The sequence below is a fragment of the Molossus molossus genome, unplaced genomic scaffold (assembly GCF_014108415.1).
Source record: "Molossus molossus isolate mMolMol1 unplaced genomic scaffold, mMolMol1.p scaffold_m16_p_9, whole genome shotgun sequence".
NCBI classification, from domain to species: domain Eukaryota; kingdom Metazoa; phylum Chordata; class Mammalia; order Chiroptera; family Molossidae; genus Molossus; species Molossus molossus.
In genome coordinates, this window is record NW_023425403.1 from 92,445,168 (window position 1) to 92,462,259 (window position 17,092).

The following is a 17,092-nucleotide window of genomic DNA, read 5'->3' on the forward strand; positions in this document are numbered from 1 at the left end:
GATCATAGCATATAATCTTTTTAATGTATTGCTGAATCTGGTTTACTAATATTTTGTTGAGAATTTTAGTATCTATGTTCATCAGGGATATTGGCCTGTAATTTTCTTTCTTTGTAGTGTCTTTATCTGGTTTTGGAATTAGGATACTGCTGGCTTTGTAAAATGACTTTGGGATTCTTCTTCCTCTTGAACTTTTTAAAATAGTTTGAGAAGAATAGGTGCTATTACATCTTTGAATGTTTGGTAAAATTTGCTTGTGAAGCCATCTGGTCCAGGACTTTTGTTTATTGGGAGAGTTCTTTAAAAAAAATTTTTTTTTATTACTGCTTCAATTTTATTACTTGTAATAGGTCTATTCAGATTTTCTGATTCTTCCTGATTCAGTTTTGGAAGACTAAGTTTCCAGGAATTTATCCATTTTATTCAGATTAACCAGTTGGCATATAGTTGTTCATGATATTTTCTTATAATTCTTTGTATTTCTGTGGTGTCAGTTACTACTTCTCCTTTATTTGGGTTCTCTCTTTTTTCTCTTAATGAGCCTGGTTAAAGGTTTGTCAATTTTTTTTTTTTTTTTTTAATCTTTTCAAAGAACCAGCTCTTGGTTTCATTGGTGTTTTATATTGTTTTTTTTTTTTTTTTTTTTTTCTATACTCTATTTCATTTATTTTTACATTGATCTTTATTATTTCCTTTCTTTTACTCTGAGCTTTGTTGTTTATGTTTGTTTTTTTTCAAATTTCTTTAAATATAAAGTTAGATTGTTTATTTAAGATTTTTTTTTTCCTTCTGAGGACTGCTGTGTTCAGAAGTTTTGGGTTGTGTTCTTATTTTCTTTTGTTTCAAGGTATCTTTTGATTTCTTTCTTGATCTCATTGTTTACCCATTCATTGTTTAGTAACATGTTATTTAACTGCCTTGTCTTTGTGTGTCTTTCAGTTGTTTCTTTCTTGTAACTGATTTCTAATTTCATGCCATTATGATTAGAGAAAATGCCTGATGTGATTTCAATCTTCTTAAATTTATTGAGACTTTTTTGTGTCCTAACATGTAGTCTATCCTAGAAAATGTTCCCTATGCACTTGAAAAGAATGTACATTCTGCTGCTTTGTGGTGAAATGCTCTGAAGATATCAATTAAATCTATCTGATTTAGTGTGTCATTTAAGGCCACTATTTTCATGTTCATGTTCTGTCTGGAAGATCTATCCATTGATGTCATTGGGGTGTTAAAATCCCCTATTATGACTGTATTACTGTCAATCTTTCCCTTTATGTCCAGCAAGATTTGCTTTACATATTTAAGTGCTTCTATGTTGGGTGCATAAATGTTTGCAACAGTTGTATCCTCTTGTGGATTGATCTTTTTATCATTATGTAGTGTCCTTCTTTGTCTCTTATTATAGCTTTTGTTTTAAAGTCTATTTTGTATGATATAAATATTGCTACTCCAACTTCTTTCTTTTCCTTTTATTTACATGAAATATCTTTTTCCAACCCTTTAGTTTTACTTTGTGTGTGTCTTTCATTCTGAGATGGGTCTCTTGTAGACAGCATATATATGGTCTTTTCTTATCCATTTAGCTAACCTATGTCTTTTGATTGGAGGATTTAAGACATTTACATTTAAAGTGATTATTGATAGGTCCACATTTATTGCCATTCTTTATTACTATATTCCTCTATCTCCATCCCCCTCCTTTCTTCTTCTTCTTCTTTTCCCCTTCTTTAGAAAGACCCTTTAACATTTCTTGTAATACTGATTCTGTTTCAATGAACTCTGTTACCTTTTCTTGTCTGGAAGCTCTTTATTTCTCCTTCAATTTAAAATGATACCTTGCTGAGTATAGTATCCTTGGTTGTAGGTCCTTGCTTTTCAACCCTTTGAATATTTGATGCCATTCCCATCTGGCCTGAAGGGTTTCTGTTGAGAAATCAGCTGACAGTCATATGGGAGCTCCCTTGTAGGTAACTGTCTCTTGCTGCTTTTAAGATTCTCTCTTTGTCTTTAAACTCTGCTATTTTAATTATGATGTGTCTTAGTGTGGACCTCTTTGGGTTCATCTGTTTGGGATTCTCTGCACTTCCTGAACTTGTGTGTCTTTTTCCTTCACCAGGTTAGGGAAGTTTTCAATCATTATATCTTCAAATAGGTTTTGATCTCTTGCTCTTTCTTTTCTTTTTCTGGTACTCCTATGATGTGGATATTGTTATGCTTCATGTTGTCTCAAAAGTCCCTTAAACTGTCCTTATTTCTTAAAATTTCTTTTTATTTCTGCTACTCTGGTTGGGTGTTTTCTGCTACCTTGTCTTCCAAATTGCAGATTCGATTCTCTGCCTCATTCAACCCACTGTTTATTCCTTCTAGTGTATTATTTATTTATAACTTGTTCTTATATGGTTTCTATGTCCTTTTTTATGTTGTTGTAGTTCTCAGTAAGTTCCCTGTAGTTCTCAGAAAATTCCTTGAGCATCCTTATAACAGTTTCTTTTTTTAAAAAATCTATAACTGGTAAACAGCTTGCTTCCATTTCATTTAACTCTTTTTCTGGAGATTTTTCCTCTTCTTTCATTTGGGGCCTGTTTCTTTGTCTCCCCATGTTGGTTGCCTCTGTGTGTTTGTTTCTTTGTATTAGGTAGGTCTGCTATGTCTCCCAGTCTTTGTAGGGTGACCTTATGTTGTAGGTGTCCTGTGGGATGCAATGGCACAGTCTCCTTGGCCTGAGCTGGGTGCTCCAGGAATGTCCCTTGGGTAGATTATGTGAGTCCTCCTGTTGTAATTGAGTCTTGATTACTTGTCTTGTTTGCACATGGAATCAACCTTCATGCTGGCTGACTGTAAGGATCGACCCTTACCATGGTGTGCAAGCTTCTGTGCAGGTGCTGATCACACAAAGCTGAATTCGCCTCAGCAGGGTCTGGTGCTTGTTGAGATCTCCCTTTGCACACGCTGCCTGTGAAGCTAACTGGCTTCTACTCTGATGTTGTCTAAATGTGGCCACTGGGAATGCTGGTTTTGGGGTCTCTTGGGAGGAACTCTGGTGCAGACACTGGAGTGTCTGGTCCTGGGCAACCTGTTTGGATGTACAAAGAATCCACAGTTTGTGGCTGTCTCTGCTGGGCCTGAGTGTGTGGGAAGAAGGACCAAGCTGTGCACCAAGGCTGGCCTCCTCAGGCACCGAGTCTGGGGGCAGGTCAGCAAGAGGTCCCAGTCACCCTGAGATGTGCCTCAGCCTGCCTCAGCCTGCCAGCTGCCTGTTAGGCTCAGTCACTGAAACAGCCTCTGGTGGTACTTTAGGTGCATGGAGAAGGTTCTCAGTGAGTCACCTGGTAGGGGACAAGTGATGTTCCCCCAGGCTGATATAGGTTCAATCTTAGTGCCAGTGCTGATCTGAGGCCCCTCAGCCAAAGTCCCTGTGTATATCAAGTCTAGCTGCCACCCACCTGATGCCCACAGACCTCTGTGGTGGGGCAGCATCTCAGGAAATCTTCATGGTGAGGCCAGCAGAGATTATCAGGCCCAAACAGACCAAGATTTGGCCATTTATATGGAAGGCTCTGCACCAATCAGGTATATGAGGGAAAATTGACCCTGGTCCTAGAGCCACACAATTCAGTCTGTCCCAGATTCTACCAGGAGCCCAAGCTCATCAGGGAGGGGCTTCCAGAATCAGGAGGGTAGGGCTACTGGACCTGTGAGGTGGAGCACCGGTCAAGTTTGGGAGAAGGAAGGAGAGGTGGTCCCATTCCAGAATCATACAACACAGTCACTGACTCCCTCTGAGTCTGCCTGGACTTTCACACCCCTGCCAGACAGCTGACTCATCAGCAGGGTGTGAGCTCTGCAGGGTGGGATGACATGGACTACAGAGGCTGGGGTTATTGCATTTGCCCAGGCTGAGGCCATAAGGCAGAAAGTGCTCCATCCAAGAAAGATGGCATCTGTGGTGTGCAGGAGGGCCTCAGCACAGGGTGTCCTGGCGGCTGTAACTTCAACTCTTTCCCTGGAGCCACAAACCCTGGTCTCTCCTCACACAACCCCAATCCACTCCATCCTCCCTTCCCCAGAACTTAGGGTGAGTGGCTGCAAAGGAGATTTTGTGTGTTGGCCCTTTAAGAGAACACCTGTGAATCTAGCAGACTCCTGTCTCTCTTACGTGGACAAAATCCCCACTGATTTTCACAGCCAGATGTTATGTGGGCACCTCTTTCCAGCTCTGGGCTGGGGAGCCTAGCATGGGGTTGAGACCCTACAGTCCTCAGGGGGAACCTTTGCAGCTGAAATAACCCTTGGGGATCTCAGCTGCTGCCTGTGGGAGCAGAACCAGCCATTTTTGCATCTTTGTCCTTCCTACTAGTTTTGATGTGGCTTCTTCTGTAAATCCTTGGTTATAAGACTTCTGTTCAGCTAGTCTTTAGTTAGTTATTCTGGTTGATTATTCTATAGTTTAGTTGTAATTCCAGTTTGATCTTGGGAGGAGCAGAGTGTACTGTACCTTCACCTACTCAGCTGCCTCATGGATCCCTGGCATATTTATGTCCTAATGGTTAGAGAACGGCAGGTTCTAGGACCCCCTGGATCACATTGTCATCCTGCTTATGTGAAGCATCACATTTGACTGGTGGTGTGCCCAGCCCTCCATAACTGCAGTCCTGTCCTTCCAACATTCCCCTTTCTCCCTGCAGATCCCTTGGGGGAGATCTGAGGTATATGAAGGAATTCATCTTATTAACTCCATACCCAGATGACAAAAATAAGATGCAGCAAATTTCAAAGGACTCCTGTGGTGGCTTTGGATAAGTTAATTGAGTCATTCCCCATCTGGAAAATGGGTCCCTTCTCTGCATGACAGGGTTCTCTTCCTTTCATAATTTCAAACTCTTCTCACCTCAGAGATTCTCCTCTAACCCACTAATTAAATAATGTCAGAGGTATTTCCTGGAGAATTCCTTATTTAACATGGAAAACAAATGAAAAGAAAAGGGAAGGAAGGAAGAGAGAAGAAGGGAAGGAGGGAGGGAAAAAAGAAATCACTGTTTATGAGGGCCCTTCTATGTGCCTGGTACTGGTCTAGGTGCTTTTGAATATATTTGTACATGTTCTCCTCCTCAACTGCATAGTGTATGTCTTATTATAGACAAGGCAAATGAAACTCAGAGGGGTTAAGTACCTTAGCAGGGGCCACAGAGTTATAAATATTGGAACTAAATCTGAAGCCACATCTGAGTCCAAAGGCCATGGCCTTTCCAGCACGTTGAGGGGTGTTTAAAGCACACACATGGAATTTCTCTTTTCTGCTAAATTTCTGTCACTCATGATTAATAAGTTAAGTACATAAAAGTAACCTACCCGCATTCTTCATTTTACTTCCATTTTATTTACCTTGTCTTTCCATCACTTAGTGAAAATTGCCTCAAACCCCTTTTGAAAAGAGGCAGCATGTAGATAAGGCCAAAGGTAAAGTCCATCTCTGCACACCAAGGTCACCTCAGACAGAGGCCGAGAGCAGTATCGCCCTCTCACCTGACAGATGGAGAAGCCAAGGTTAAATGACTGTCTGCAGATTAGTGCTCGGCTTCCTGGTTCTGAGAAAACTTCCTCTGCCCAGTATTTTCAAGGTGTGGGTGCTAGTGCCTGGGAGCCGTCCTTTCTGCCTTTAATGTCTCTGATTCTTGGAGAGCCTTGTGTACCTGGCACTTGCTTCAGTAAGCACACAGAGAAGGGTCCAGCTGGCATTTATTTAATTACCATAAACAGATGTATCACTTTGGCTTCAATGAGGCAACTTCTTAATGTGCTCATCAGCTCTCCTGCTTGTGGGAATGCCAGGCAGAGTGTGGGCGTGGCAGAGGTGCCTGCGCCTGCCCCGTCGCCTGCCATGCCAACCCTCAGGGCCACTGTGATGAACAGGTGTCATGGGAGCCTGGGGATGATGGTGACGGCACATCACCCATGTCTGGGGCTTTCCTCACAAAATGCCTTTAATTCTTTTTGCTCAGTGTCCCCTGTGGGCACTCTGCCACTCTCTGTGACTTGTTCCAGACATCAGGACTGCGGGGGCAGCCTTAACTCCGGGCTCTACTTTGGTGACTCCCCTCCACAGCTCTGGCTGAGTGCATGGACGTTCATTCGCTGATGTCTAAACCCTGACCCGAATTTCTCCAGCGTGCTCACAGGAAGCCAACCTCACAAACATCATTCCGCTTCTTCCAGGAGCTCCCTCTCACCTGACACCCGCACTCAGTGCTCCCGCAGCAGGTTTGGAAAGAGAAAACGTTCGGACGGCATCGGGATGGGCTTGCTAGCAATCAACGTAGAGTCTGAGTTAAATTAGGTAGAAATAGTTGTTAGAATTTTTTCCTCTTGGCTTTCAAAGAAATACATTGATTAATAAAGTACGGCTGCTAATGAGAAAGGAAATGTCAAAAGCCTGTGGATCTCTCAGAGAACAGGTGTGACATGGTGAGCGCCAGGCTCTCTTAAAGGACATTTTTGCTTTAGTATAAAGATTTCTTTCTTTTTTCTTTCCTCAAAGAAAAAGTGACCTGTTTAATGCTGTCCCAATGCTTAGAGAGCATTTTGGATGGCCTCAACCAGCCCCCATTGTCATTGAGAAATAAGTAAGTTGATCATGTGTCCCAGATTGGGGGTCACTGCTGGTTTCAGAGGGTCTGCCCACCTGTCAAACCACGTAACCCGTATTTTAAAAAGGCATGGAAGGCACACATTTCCTTTCCCGCAGGATAATTTTGAGTTGGGCATTTAGGTAAAGTTGTTGCAAAAATTTCCCTCAAGTATTTTATGCAAACCATAATTTTATTGAGCCTGAATTTGAACAGTTGGGCTCTTGGTAAAAGCTTCCAGACAACCAATCCCGTGATGAAGAGGGAGACAGGGTAACATAGAGGTTAAAAGCACCAGTTGAACTCCGCCACGCACTGGATGTGGCCTTGCATGAGTTACTTACTCCCTCCATGCCTCCTGCGTAGTGTGGGGATGGGCTGATGGTGTTGTTCTGAGGATTTTAAAAAAGGCAATTAATTCAGCCCTGGCTGTTTTTCTCAGTGGTTAGAGCATCAGCCCTCGGACCAAAGAGTCACGGGTTCGATTCAAGTCAAAGGCATGTACCTCAGTTGCGGCTTGGTCCCCAGCTCTGGTCAGGGTCATGCAGGAAGCAGCCAATTGAGGTGACACATTGATGTTTCTCTCTCTCCCCACCCCACTCTATCTGAAGGTAAATGGAAAAGTATCCTCGGGTGAGGATTGAAAAAAAAAGGCAATTAATTCAGGTAAATTACTTAGCACAGCACTTGACACTTAGTAAGTGCTCAATAAACATTAGCTAATAAAAAAAAATACACATACATAGTCTTTATTTGGGTTCCCCAAAAGTAGAGCCTGAGATAAGGACTTGGAGGAGTTGATTTGGGAGGTGATTCCAGGAAGCAAGAGGAGGGAACAGAGTCACTGCTGTAGACTACAGGGCTGGAGTCCCTGGCCAGCCCAGAGAAGCCATGGGCATCTGCAGAAGCTGGAGCATATAGGTGTGTTTGATGTGTATACACACGAGAGTGAAGACACAATCCCAGATCAATATTTTTAAATGAAATATAATGCACTTAATATTAGACCTATGGCCAAGCAAATCGGCTCACTTGAACACTAAGGGATAACATACCAAAACGTGCTTAATAGCACAGGATCTTAATTTTAAAAGATTCTGGCAAAAAGAACTGTGTGACATGAGCAAGCTCTTTCACCTTTTTCTGCTTTGATATTCTGTATACTGGAGAATGAATAATATACCACTTCCTAGTGGGAGTAAATGCATAGCATTTAACACAGTTCCTGCACATAGCACACCTTCAATAAAGGGTAGTCATTTTGCGTTTGTTCTTATCATTATTGTTATTATTGTGTGCATAACTGAGACAATAGAAAACTATTGTCGGAGGACTTCAGGATGTGTAGTCGGCTTACCTTAGTATAAGCCACAATATACCCCTATTTATAGAAAAAGAACCTGAGGTTCTGGGTGGCTGCTCACCTCAGACTTCCCAGCACATCCTTGGTGAGGTTGTCGGAGCTAGATCTGAGGGGCCATGGTGTCTGGCTACAAAGCTAGGCAGATGGCTAGACTTGCTGGCCAGACTTTTGTAAAATCTGTTATTGATCTGTGTTTGGTTCTATCTCTGTGGGAATTTCCTAACGCCAAGCTAACCCCATCTTCTTTCCCCAAACACCACCTGCAGTGGCCTTTCTCCTCCACAGAGGACTCTCTCTGGTTTGACCCTGGGAGGCCCAGCCCTATCCCGTCCACAGGCCTGTCTCCCAGCTGGAGTTACTGGTGCTGTGGCCGGAGACAGCCCCGCAGCACACAGCTCCCTTCTGACCATGGATTTGTGATTAAAAATACATGACAGGACCAAGAAATGATTGAGATACAGCATCTTGCAAGGAAAACCGACATTTCCGGTTGGACCACAATTCTAAATTACCCACAAGGGCCCTGTTCTTTGGCTAAAAACATTAGGCTGGTTTCAAATCCATTTTCTGATGGCTCTTTCATCCTGGGCCCCCGGTCAAGACAAATATGTAGCATTTTGTAGCAGAACTTGATCCATCCTGTTATGTAAAAAAGTCTGGGGTCATGGCTTCATGGCTTTGGTGACTTCACTTGGAGCCTCATCCCTGTCTTTGTATATATTTGCGGCAGCACTAGAGACACAAGGAATATTTGCCTTTTGAACGCCTCCTGTTGCCCTGCGGGTTTACACCCTGGCAAGTTCAGAGCACAAGGACCCCTGCGAAGACGTCCAGCACTGCCGCGGGTCATGTCATAAAGGCAGTGTCATTAACCAAAGCCTCAATCCCCCAGAAGTGTAGTGACACAGAGCAACAGATTCTGCCCCTCATCAGCTGTGACCCGGGGCAAGTTGCTTCGTCCCTTTGGGCCTCATCTGTTAGACCACAACCTGGAAGTAGAGCATCACTCTGGTTATCTTAGCTTGAACCTATTATGCTTTAAATCATGGTCACTCAATGACAGGTCTGCTCCTTCTCTTGCCCCCAACATCCAGTGGAAGAGAAAAGGTTCAGTCACCCATACAAGCTGGGCTCAAGAACCCTGGGCACTCCTTGTACATCAGTAAAATCTCTAAGGGACTCCACCAAATAGTAATGGTGGCTGCCATTTGTGGAGTGTTCTTCCTGGGCTGGGTGCTATGCTAAGTACTTTATGCACACTTGTTATTTCATCTTCACAACAATCATCTTACAGGTGAGGAAATGTAGGCTCAGGTAGGTTGAAGACATTCCTCAAGGAGCCTGAAAACATTGGATCCAACCCCAGATCTGTCTGACTCCAAAATCCATACTCTGGGGCCTCAGCTAGAGCTACTCTTCCTTCCCAGGCCTCCTTTCTCCCTTACATCTGTCCTGAGGCTGGAGTGGTCAGTCACAGCCAGATGGGGGAGAAGGGCCTTGTTCACCTCCAGTCTTTCTTCCTCAGTGCTGGGGCCAGGCTCCCCCACACACTGGGCTTTGCACCCTGTGATCTTGCACTGTTCTTCAGAGATCCTTAGGGCCCCCAAAGGTTGGCAACTCAGAATTACCATCAGGTGTGTGTGTGTGTGTGTGTGTGTGTGTGTGTGTGCGCACGTGCGCAGAAACAACTCAGATTGGAGTGCAGGGGACTCGGGCCCATAGCCAAGCCTGGTACTTTTTAAAAATTCTCCGACGACAATGGGATCCAGGAGTTCTTTCTTGGCTCAGAAAGGTCAGAGTGTCTCTCTCACCCTCCCTTGATTCCAGGGACTGCAGCTTCCATCGACTCCCCCGTCATCCCCACCCCACTCAGATGGAAGCTACTTCTCAAGGTAGAATAAACTGAAGGGCAGAGAGAAATATCCAGTCTCCCAGGGAGCGTGTGGTTTCTGCCCACCGACCTCCACCCACCCCGCTGAATCTCCCGCGGTGCCCCTGGGTCTCAGATCCACAGCCCGGGATCAGGGCCCCTCACAGAGCCTCTTTCCCTGTGTTCACTCAGCTGCTGCTAATGAACGTCATGCATAAGACATGAGGGGCAAGTTTCAGGCTGGGTGAAGGGGACCGATCTGCATGGCTGGCTCCTGCCTCTGTGAGTGACGGGGACCCCACTCTTCAGCCCCTGTCCCGACACGGGCACCCTGTTCTTCTGAGAGCCCGCCCTTCTCCCTTTGGACTGCTGGGCTCAGAACCCACGCAGATTTTAGTGTTTTCTATGAAATTTAGCATTAAGGACAAGTCTGACTTTTATATAAGGCAAAAAAGTGTCCTGCTTAAAATTCTCTTCAAGGCCAAGGGCAATCTACACACCAAGAAACAGTGAGCACTGAGGTTTGCAGAGAGGAGGCAGAGAGGCGAGGAAGACAGCCAGGTGGGATTGTGGGGGGCAGACACCAGCTTCTGAGGGGTCTCCACTGTAATGACCTTGTTTTTTTTTTTTAAATCCTCACCCGAGGACATTTTTCCACTTTTTTGTTCAGATAGAGTGGGAGGGAGAGAGAGGAACAGAGAGAGGGAGAAACATCGACGTGAAAGGAACACATCGAGTGGCTGCCACCCACACGACCGACCAGGGCCGGGGACAAACTGCAACCGAGGTACGCGCCCTTAGTGGGAACCGAACCCGGGTCCCTCAGGACCGCAGGCCGACGCTCTAACCGCTGAGCCAAACCGGCCAGGGCGTTTTTTTTTTTTTTTTTTTTTTTTGTTCAGGTAGAGTGGGAGGGAGAGAGAGGAACAGAGAGAGAGAGAGAAACATCGATGTGAAAGGGACACATCAAGTGGCTGCCACCCGCACGACCGACCAGGGCCGGGGACAAACTGCAACCGAGGTACATGCCCTTAGCGGGAACCGAACCCGGGTCTCTCAGAACCGCAGGTCGACGCTCTAACCGCTGAGCCAAACCGGCCAGGGCATGACCTTGTTGATAGTAACTGCTCCTTACTGACTCTCCTCTGCGGCAGACACTTTCCTTGTGTGAGCTCCTGTAACCCTCACAGCCACCACAAAACGTGGGCATCTCCTTCTTAGAGATGAGGAGGTGGAACCTCTGAGAGGCCAAGTCATTTGTTCAAAGTCACACATCAGCAGGTGGCACAGTCTGGATTTGAATTCAGGACTCTCTGTCCCAGAGCCCAGGTTTTCCCCCTACACCCACTGCTTCTCTCCACGTTGGTCTGGTGGGTTATTTAAATATGCACCAAGGCAGCTGAAACAAATACAAAATCATGTTGAATGTAAACTGTAATTGAAAAATAAAATGACCTCCTGCATGCCCCCCACTGGGGATCGGGCCCACAACCTGGGCATGTGCCCTGACCGGGAATCCAACCAGCGACCTCTTGGTGCATGGGTCGATGCTCAACACCTGAGCCACACCGGCCGGGCTTTGACCACATCTTAATGCCTGCAACATGTGAGTGTTACTTCATATGGCAAGAGTGAATTATTTTCTATGACTAAAGATGTGATTGTATTAGGGGTCTGGAGAGGAGAGGTCTATCTGGGCTGGTTCAGGTGGGCCCTGACTGCAATCCACTTGTATTTCTATAAGACACACACACAGAGGGGAGGACACACCGAGAAGAGAAGGTGGCAATGTGAATGCGATGTGGCCACAAGCCAAAGAACACATGGAGCCACCAGAAGCTGGATGAGGCAAGGAACGGACCCTCCCTGGAGCCTTGGAGGGAGCATGGCCCTGCTGTCACCTTGACTTTGACTTCCAGCCTCCCGAACTGTGGGAGAACACATTTCACTGGTTTTAAGCCACTCAGTTGATGGTAATTTGTTAAGCCAGCCCTAGGAAACTAACACAAGTCACTTCCCTTCAACTGTAAATAGGGTTTAACTTCCCAGTTCTGACATTCTCTCTGTCATTCCCTTAGCCGCAGACCCCTGTGGGAGGACAGGTCTCCACTGTCTAGGTTAACCCCTTCCATTGACATTAATGTCTAAACAGGTCTAATTTTCCCTTTGCCAAGGGTAAAATACCTTCACAGACAGTTAATTTTTTTTTGCTTACTATTAATTGCTGGAAAAATATTCAACCTTACCCCAAGGAAGCCATCCAAATTACTGTGACATCTCTGTGCATTTCAAAGAAAGCTTCAGTACCTGCTTTCTAATTTCTTCCAAACAGTCCCTGAAGCTTGAGGTTAAAGGAGTTTGGTGAACTCTGCTTTGGGGCTGCTGGGTAAATGCATACAGAGGTAATTGACTCACCTCATCCCAGCACCCGCTCCAGCCTTCTCTGCAACTCTACCACCAGTAGTTCACCAAGTGACAGCTCAGGACTCAGGCAGCCAGCTACATGACTCCAGGTTTTCTTAGAATGATCTTAGAATAAAAGGCTTGGGCATGCTTCTAATAATGGGACTAAAATGCCCTAATTTTCTATTTAGTATCTGTCAGGCACTTAAATTAAAGTCATTATTGTCCCATATGCCCACCCCCAGTGTGTGTGTGTGTGTGTGTGTGTGTGTGATCCCAAGGCTAACAGGTTCGACAGAGAAGAGCTCTGGGAAGGCTGGATAGAGGCAGGAAGCCTCCGGGTAGACGTGGGGAGGTTGCGCCCTCACACCTGGGTGCTAGGGAGGGCACTGTGGATCTCAGCAGCGATGCCAACACCAGCAAGGGCCTTTTGGAAATGTGTGAGAAAGCATCTTCCTAGTCTTCTTTCAGAAGCTGGTTTATCAGGGACTGTGCTTAAGAGGAGGAAGTTGCCCAGCCAGCCTTAGCTCAGCTACCATATGCCTGGGAAGGGCTGAGGACTGACCCCAGAGAGGCTCTGGCTGCCACCACAGATCTTCCCTTGGAGATGCCTGAGTGCAGGAACTGGCCAGTCCACCCCTCAGAGGGCATCTCTGGAGATGAGAAGAAGCGAGGCTGCCCAGGGCAGAGCATTATAGAAGCGGCTTGTGGGGATGGAAGAGGAGCAGCTAAGAGAGAAAGGCTTTTTGGATTTGGAAACAAGCAAAAGGCACGAGGGAGAGAAAGCACTGAACCCAGATCAGGAGTCAGCGCCCTCATGGAGCCGGCCAAGGCCGCTGACTGCATTTAGTAACCTCTGAACGAAGAAGAGAGGGCAGCCTGCCAGCAGCGCCGGCTCCTTGGCGGTGGCCACTTTCAGGGCGTAGAAGGGAGAAGTGGGGGGCATCGTCTGGGCGAGGAGCCTCCCTAGAGGCAGAGACAAACGGACAGAAGGAAACACAGCGTGTCATTTGCACTCCACAGAGGTGGTTCTGCTATGGATCCTGCCCCTGCCTGGGACTTGCTTAAACCAGAGGCCTCATATTCCAGGCCAGCTACACTACACATCCCTTCTAATTAGGGTGGGATTAAGGGGCGTAATGACTTTAACCAGGGTGTCCGCATTTCTGGGAAGTCTTCTGTCTTCCATTTAGAAGTAAAGGCATCAGCTTTGAAGGAATCCCAGGTTACTGAGTAATCATCATAATAAGATTGAGAATGAAGGTGACCTATACAAGCATGATAAATACACAATTTTCTCTGCTCAGTAAGTGAATTTTGATTATAACACAGCACTTGCCTCATGTCCTAAAATACTGTCAGCATTCTCAGGAAACCCCGGGAAAGAACAAAGTGCAAAAATGCTTCCACAAACAGAACAAAACAAAAAACACAGGCTTCCCAGCCCTTTTATGTAGCTACATGCCACCTAGGAAACTGCAAGCAAGGTTACAGTCTCTCTGTCCTTAGTCACCATTTCATGTACCAGCCTATCATACAAAGTGCAGGGAAGCACCACAGATCAATAGCTATTCTGGGTTAACACTGCCACAGCTTTATTTTTCTTTAAAAGAATGTTTTCCCATGTGGAACACAGCTTATTATATCCCAGGCATATTTCTGTGGTCTGTCTATGGAAATTAATGCTTAGAAGGAGCACTTTTTTCCTTTTGAGATTTTATGAACTTTTTAATATAAGTGATGGGAGCAGCAATTAGTCCTTTAACAGCTCTGCAAATGACTGTTAGCCCTTAGGTTTGAGAGGCAGGTAACATTTACCTAATGAGCCACCTGGATCATGAATGAGCATGCAGGGGCCTTTCAAGACGTTACTGAAACCGCCAGGGAGAGGCCTGGGCTGCAGAGGTCTCTGGCTGGCACAGCCCCCGCGAGCCTTGTTCGTTCTGCTGCGCCTCCTGGTTGCACCAGCAGCACTCTACTTGCTTTGCTTACCTGCAGTGAAGCTCATCTGAGCAAACTCTCTTAAGTGGTTTTTATGGGAAGTGAAAAGTCACATGAGAATGTATTTGAAAAAGTGAGCCATGGAAACTAGCCTCTCAAAGCATATGTCACCTATTTTTATGTTACTATTTATATGGTTTCTAAGATGGCTAAAGGCTTTAAGTGAATCCCTACATATTATGTACAGTAACATAATTTTTTTGAAGAAGAGTGTTATAAAGCACAACCACCTCTAGTATCTCTTTTCAGCCTCACAGAGCCACAGAGGAGGCAGGATAGGTATTTGTATGCTCATTTGGAAAGTGAGGAAAGACTTGGAGAGGTTGAGTCTTGAGGTCATGCAGCTAATCAGAGCTGACCCATGGCCTCCAACCTAACTCTGGACTCCTGGGTTTAGGCAGCAGGACTACTTGTCAATATCCAGGCATATGTCACTGAAAAATATACACAAATGCATTTCACCCCACCCCACATCCACCAAGATCTTAGCACCCTTCTGTTCCTCCATAATCAGCAGTAGTCAATGAGCTATATAAATTCAAACTTTGGAAATGCTAAATCTCATAAACAATTTTTAAATGTATTAAAATGCAAAACAGGAGTAAACAACATTTCTTGCCACAGGGAACTAACTAATGTGAAGTGACAAAATAATGGGAGTTTGAATGTGGTCTCAAAAGTGGCCATGAAATGGAATTCAGAATCATAATTTAATATGTACACCATATACTTGCTTTGCCAAGGATGACTGGGTGAATTCTCATTTATAAAACTAAGTCTTAAAGGAAAAAAGAAATAGTGAAGTGAGGGGAAAGAAAGAGCAAGAAAGAGGACATACATGGGGACAAGAGCGAGAAAGGTGCGTGAGATGGTGTGAGTCACAGCTTGGGGACCACAGAAAGCCAGATCATCATAGTGTGCCCAGAGCAGTCCATCACCCCTCCACCAGGACTGGCCTTGGCAATGGCCCCAGGGACTGCAGGCAGCTGTCTCTTCTAGAGACTTGCAGAGATTGCGGGCTGTGTTGGAGGCACCCACCAGAATTGACCTGCAGTGATTCGACGGAGAAGTCTCTATAGGAGTTTATAAAGTGATGGGCAACAAGCAACACCCTTCCTGCCCAAGATCAGGGTCAGAATGACAGATCTATTCTCCTAGAGATTACGCCAGCACTCTTCCTCCAGACATGCCCTTCCCTCTATTACTCAGCCCAGGGTATACTGAAGACAGAAAAGCAACTCCCAATGCGTCCATCATTTATTTTAATACAGAGTCATGATGGCTTGGTTTCACATTTGGGGAGTTCAGCGGTGCCTCGGTCCCTCCACTACTGCTCTGTCTTCCAGCTTCCTCACCAGCTCTAACTAGAGGCTCTTCATTCACATCCTCATCAACCTCGGCTGGGATGTGGTGTGGTCCTCTAGGATCCCATATTTTGGCTGTTCTTTTAAAGAGCATTGACCTGAAGGCACAAATGCAGAGGCAGAGGCGCCAGACGCGCAGCCGGGTGGCCACAGGCCACACAGCACCCGCAGCTGTCTGCGGTGATGCAGACAGGAGCTCGGAGCCGGTTTTATTATACAACTGAAGCAAATCGGCCTCCTCCGGTCCCCAGTGCAAGTGGGCGGGGAGGGTGGGGGTGGGGTGTTCAGCTCGCAGGAAGCAAAGAAGACAAACTCCTGACTCCCCCCCCCCCCCACGCACACACACGCACTCACGCACTCACACTCACGCCGAGTCCAAGCGCAAGGAAAACACTGCAGAAAGAGCCCCCTCACCAACTCCCTGGCCCCTGTCTGGGTGTTTCTGCCCCCCGTTACTTCAGCGGCAGCCAGAGGGGGTTCCAAAATCCATGCACTTGCCTGCTTTTGCATACACGTGGACAGACTACAAATTTGGGTAACTTTTCAAATCCTGTCTACTGAACACTTGCCCACAAATATTTGAGAGAGGGGCGGGGACGCCCCTTAACCCCCTCCCCCCACTTCGACCCGCACCACACTCTTGGTCAGACAGTTTGGGGGAAAGAAACTAGCCGGTCACTGCAGCTGTTCGGCCAGTCGGGCGAAAACGCACTGCCACCGAGGGCGCCAAACCGCCTGGAGACCCAGAGCAGCCAGGGCAACCTCTCCGAGTCTCCGGCACGGACCCAGCCCAGCGAAACAGCCTTTGCCAGGGGCTCCGTGCACGCGCCGGAGGGTCACCGACGCCCGGGGAGAAAGGACTGGAACCCGAGCGGCGTGAATATAAAACCGTAGAGAGCAGCTCACCTTTAGGTTGTGGGTGGGGTTTACGACGCAGACAAGTTGGCCAGCGGCGGAGAAGACCCGTTTAGCCCTGTAGTGCTGAAAGCGGAGGTGAATGAGGTCTAACACAGCTCCAAAGCACTGGGTAAAGAAAAGCATCACAACTTTTGGGGGGTCGTTGGCACAGGAAGGCAGCGGAGGCGCCGTAAGTCCGCGGGCTCTGGAAGGAGCGCAGCCTCGGAGACTCTCGGCTCCAGACCGGCTTAGCGTGCCTTCATATTCATCATCAAAATAAGACGGTTGGAATCTTGCAGCAGTGAGGCGGCCAATCAAAAGGACAGAAGTGTTATCCTTGAGGTGCAGAGACAGCCAATAACAAATGCCTCCCCGACTGAAACTCCCTGATGAATTGAGCCTGGCGGAGAATGTATTATTGAACATTACCATAGATCAGCACACTGCATTTATCTTGTGATTACAGCCAACCATACATAATGCTGGGGAGATAGGCTGACAAAATTGATTGCTTAATGTGTCTCCATTTATTAATTGACTTAATTTAACATAAGAGCCTTTCTTAATGCGC

At 46.3% G+C, this 17,092-nt stretch overlaps 1 protein-coding gene across 1 annotated transcript in view; it reads right to left on the bottom strand.

Annotated features, from left to right (window-relative positions):
• The window catches only part of SIAH3 (siah E3 ubiquitin protein ligase family member 3), a 66,080-nt gene extending 49,344 nt beyond the window's left edge, over positions 1-16,736 (bottom strand). Inside the window, exon 1 of the mRNA XM_036250644.1 lies at positions 16,531-16,736. Within this exon, the coding sequence (XP_036106537.1) occupies positions 16,531-16,665 (135 nt within the window). The 5' untranslated portion in view covers positions 16,666-16,736. The remainder of the gene's footprint in view (positions 1-16,530) is intronic.
• Between the last annotated feature and the right edge of the window lie 356 nt (positions 16,737-17,092).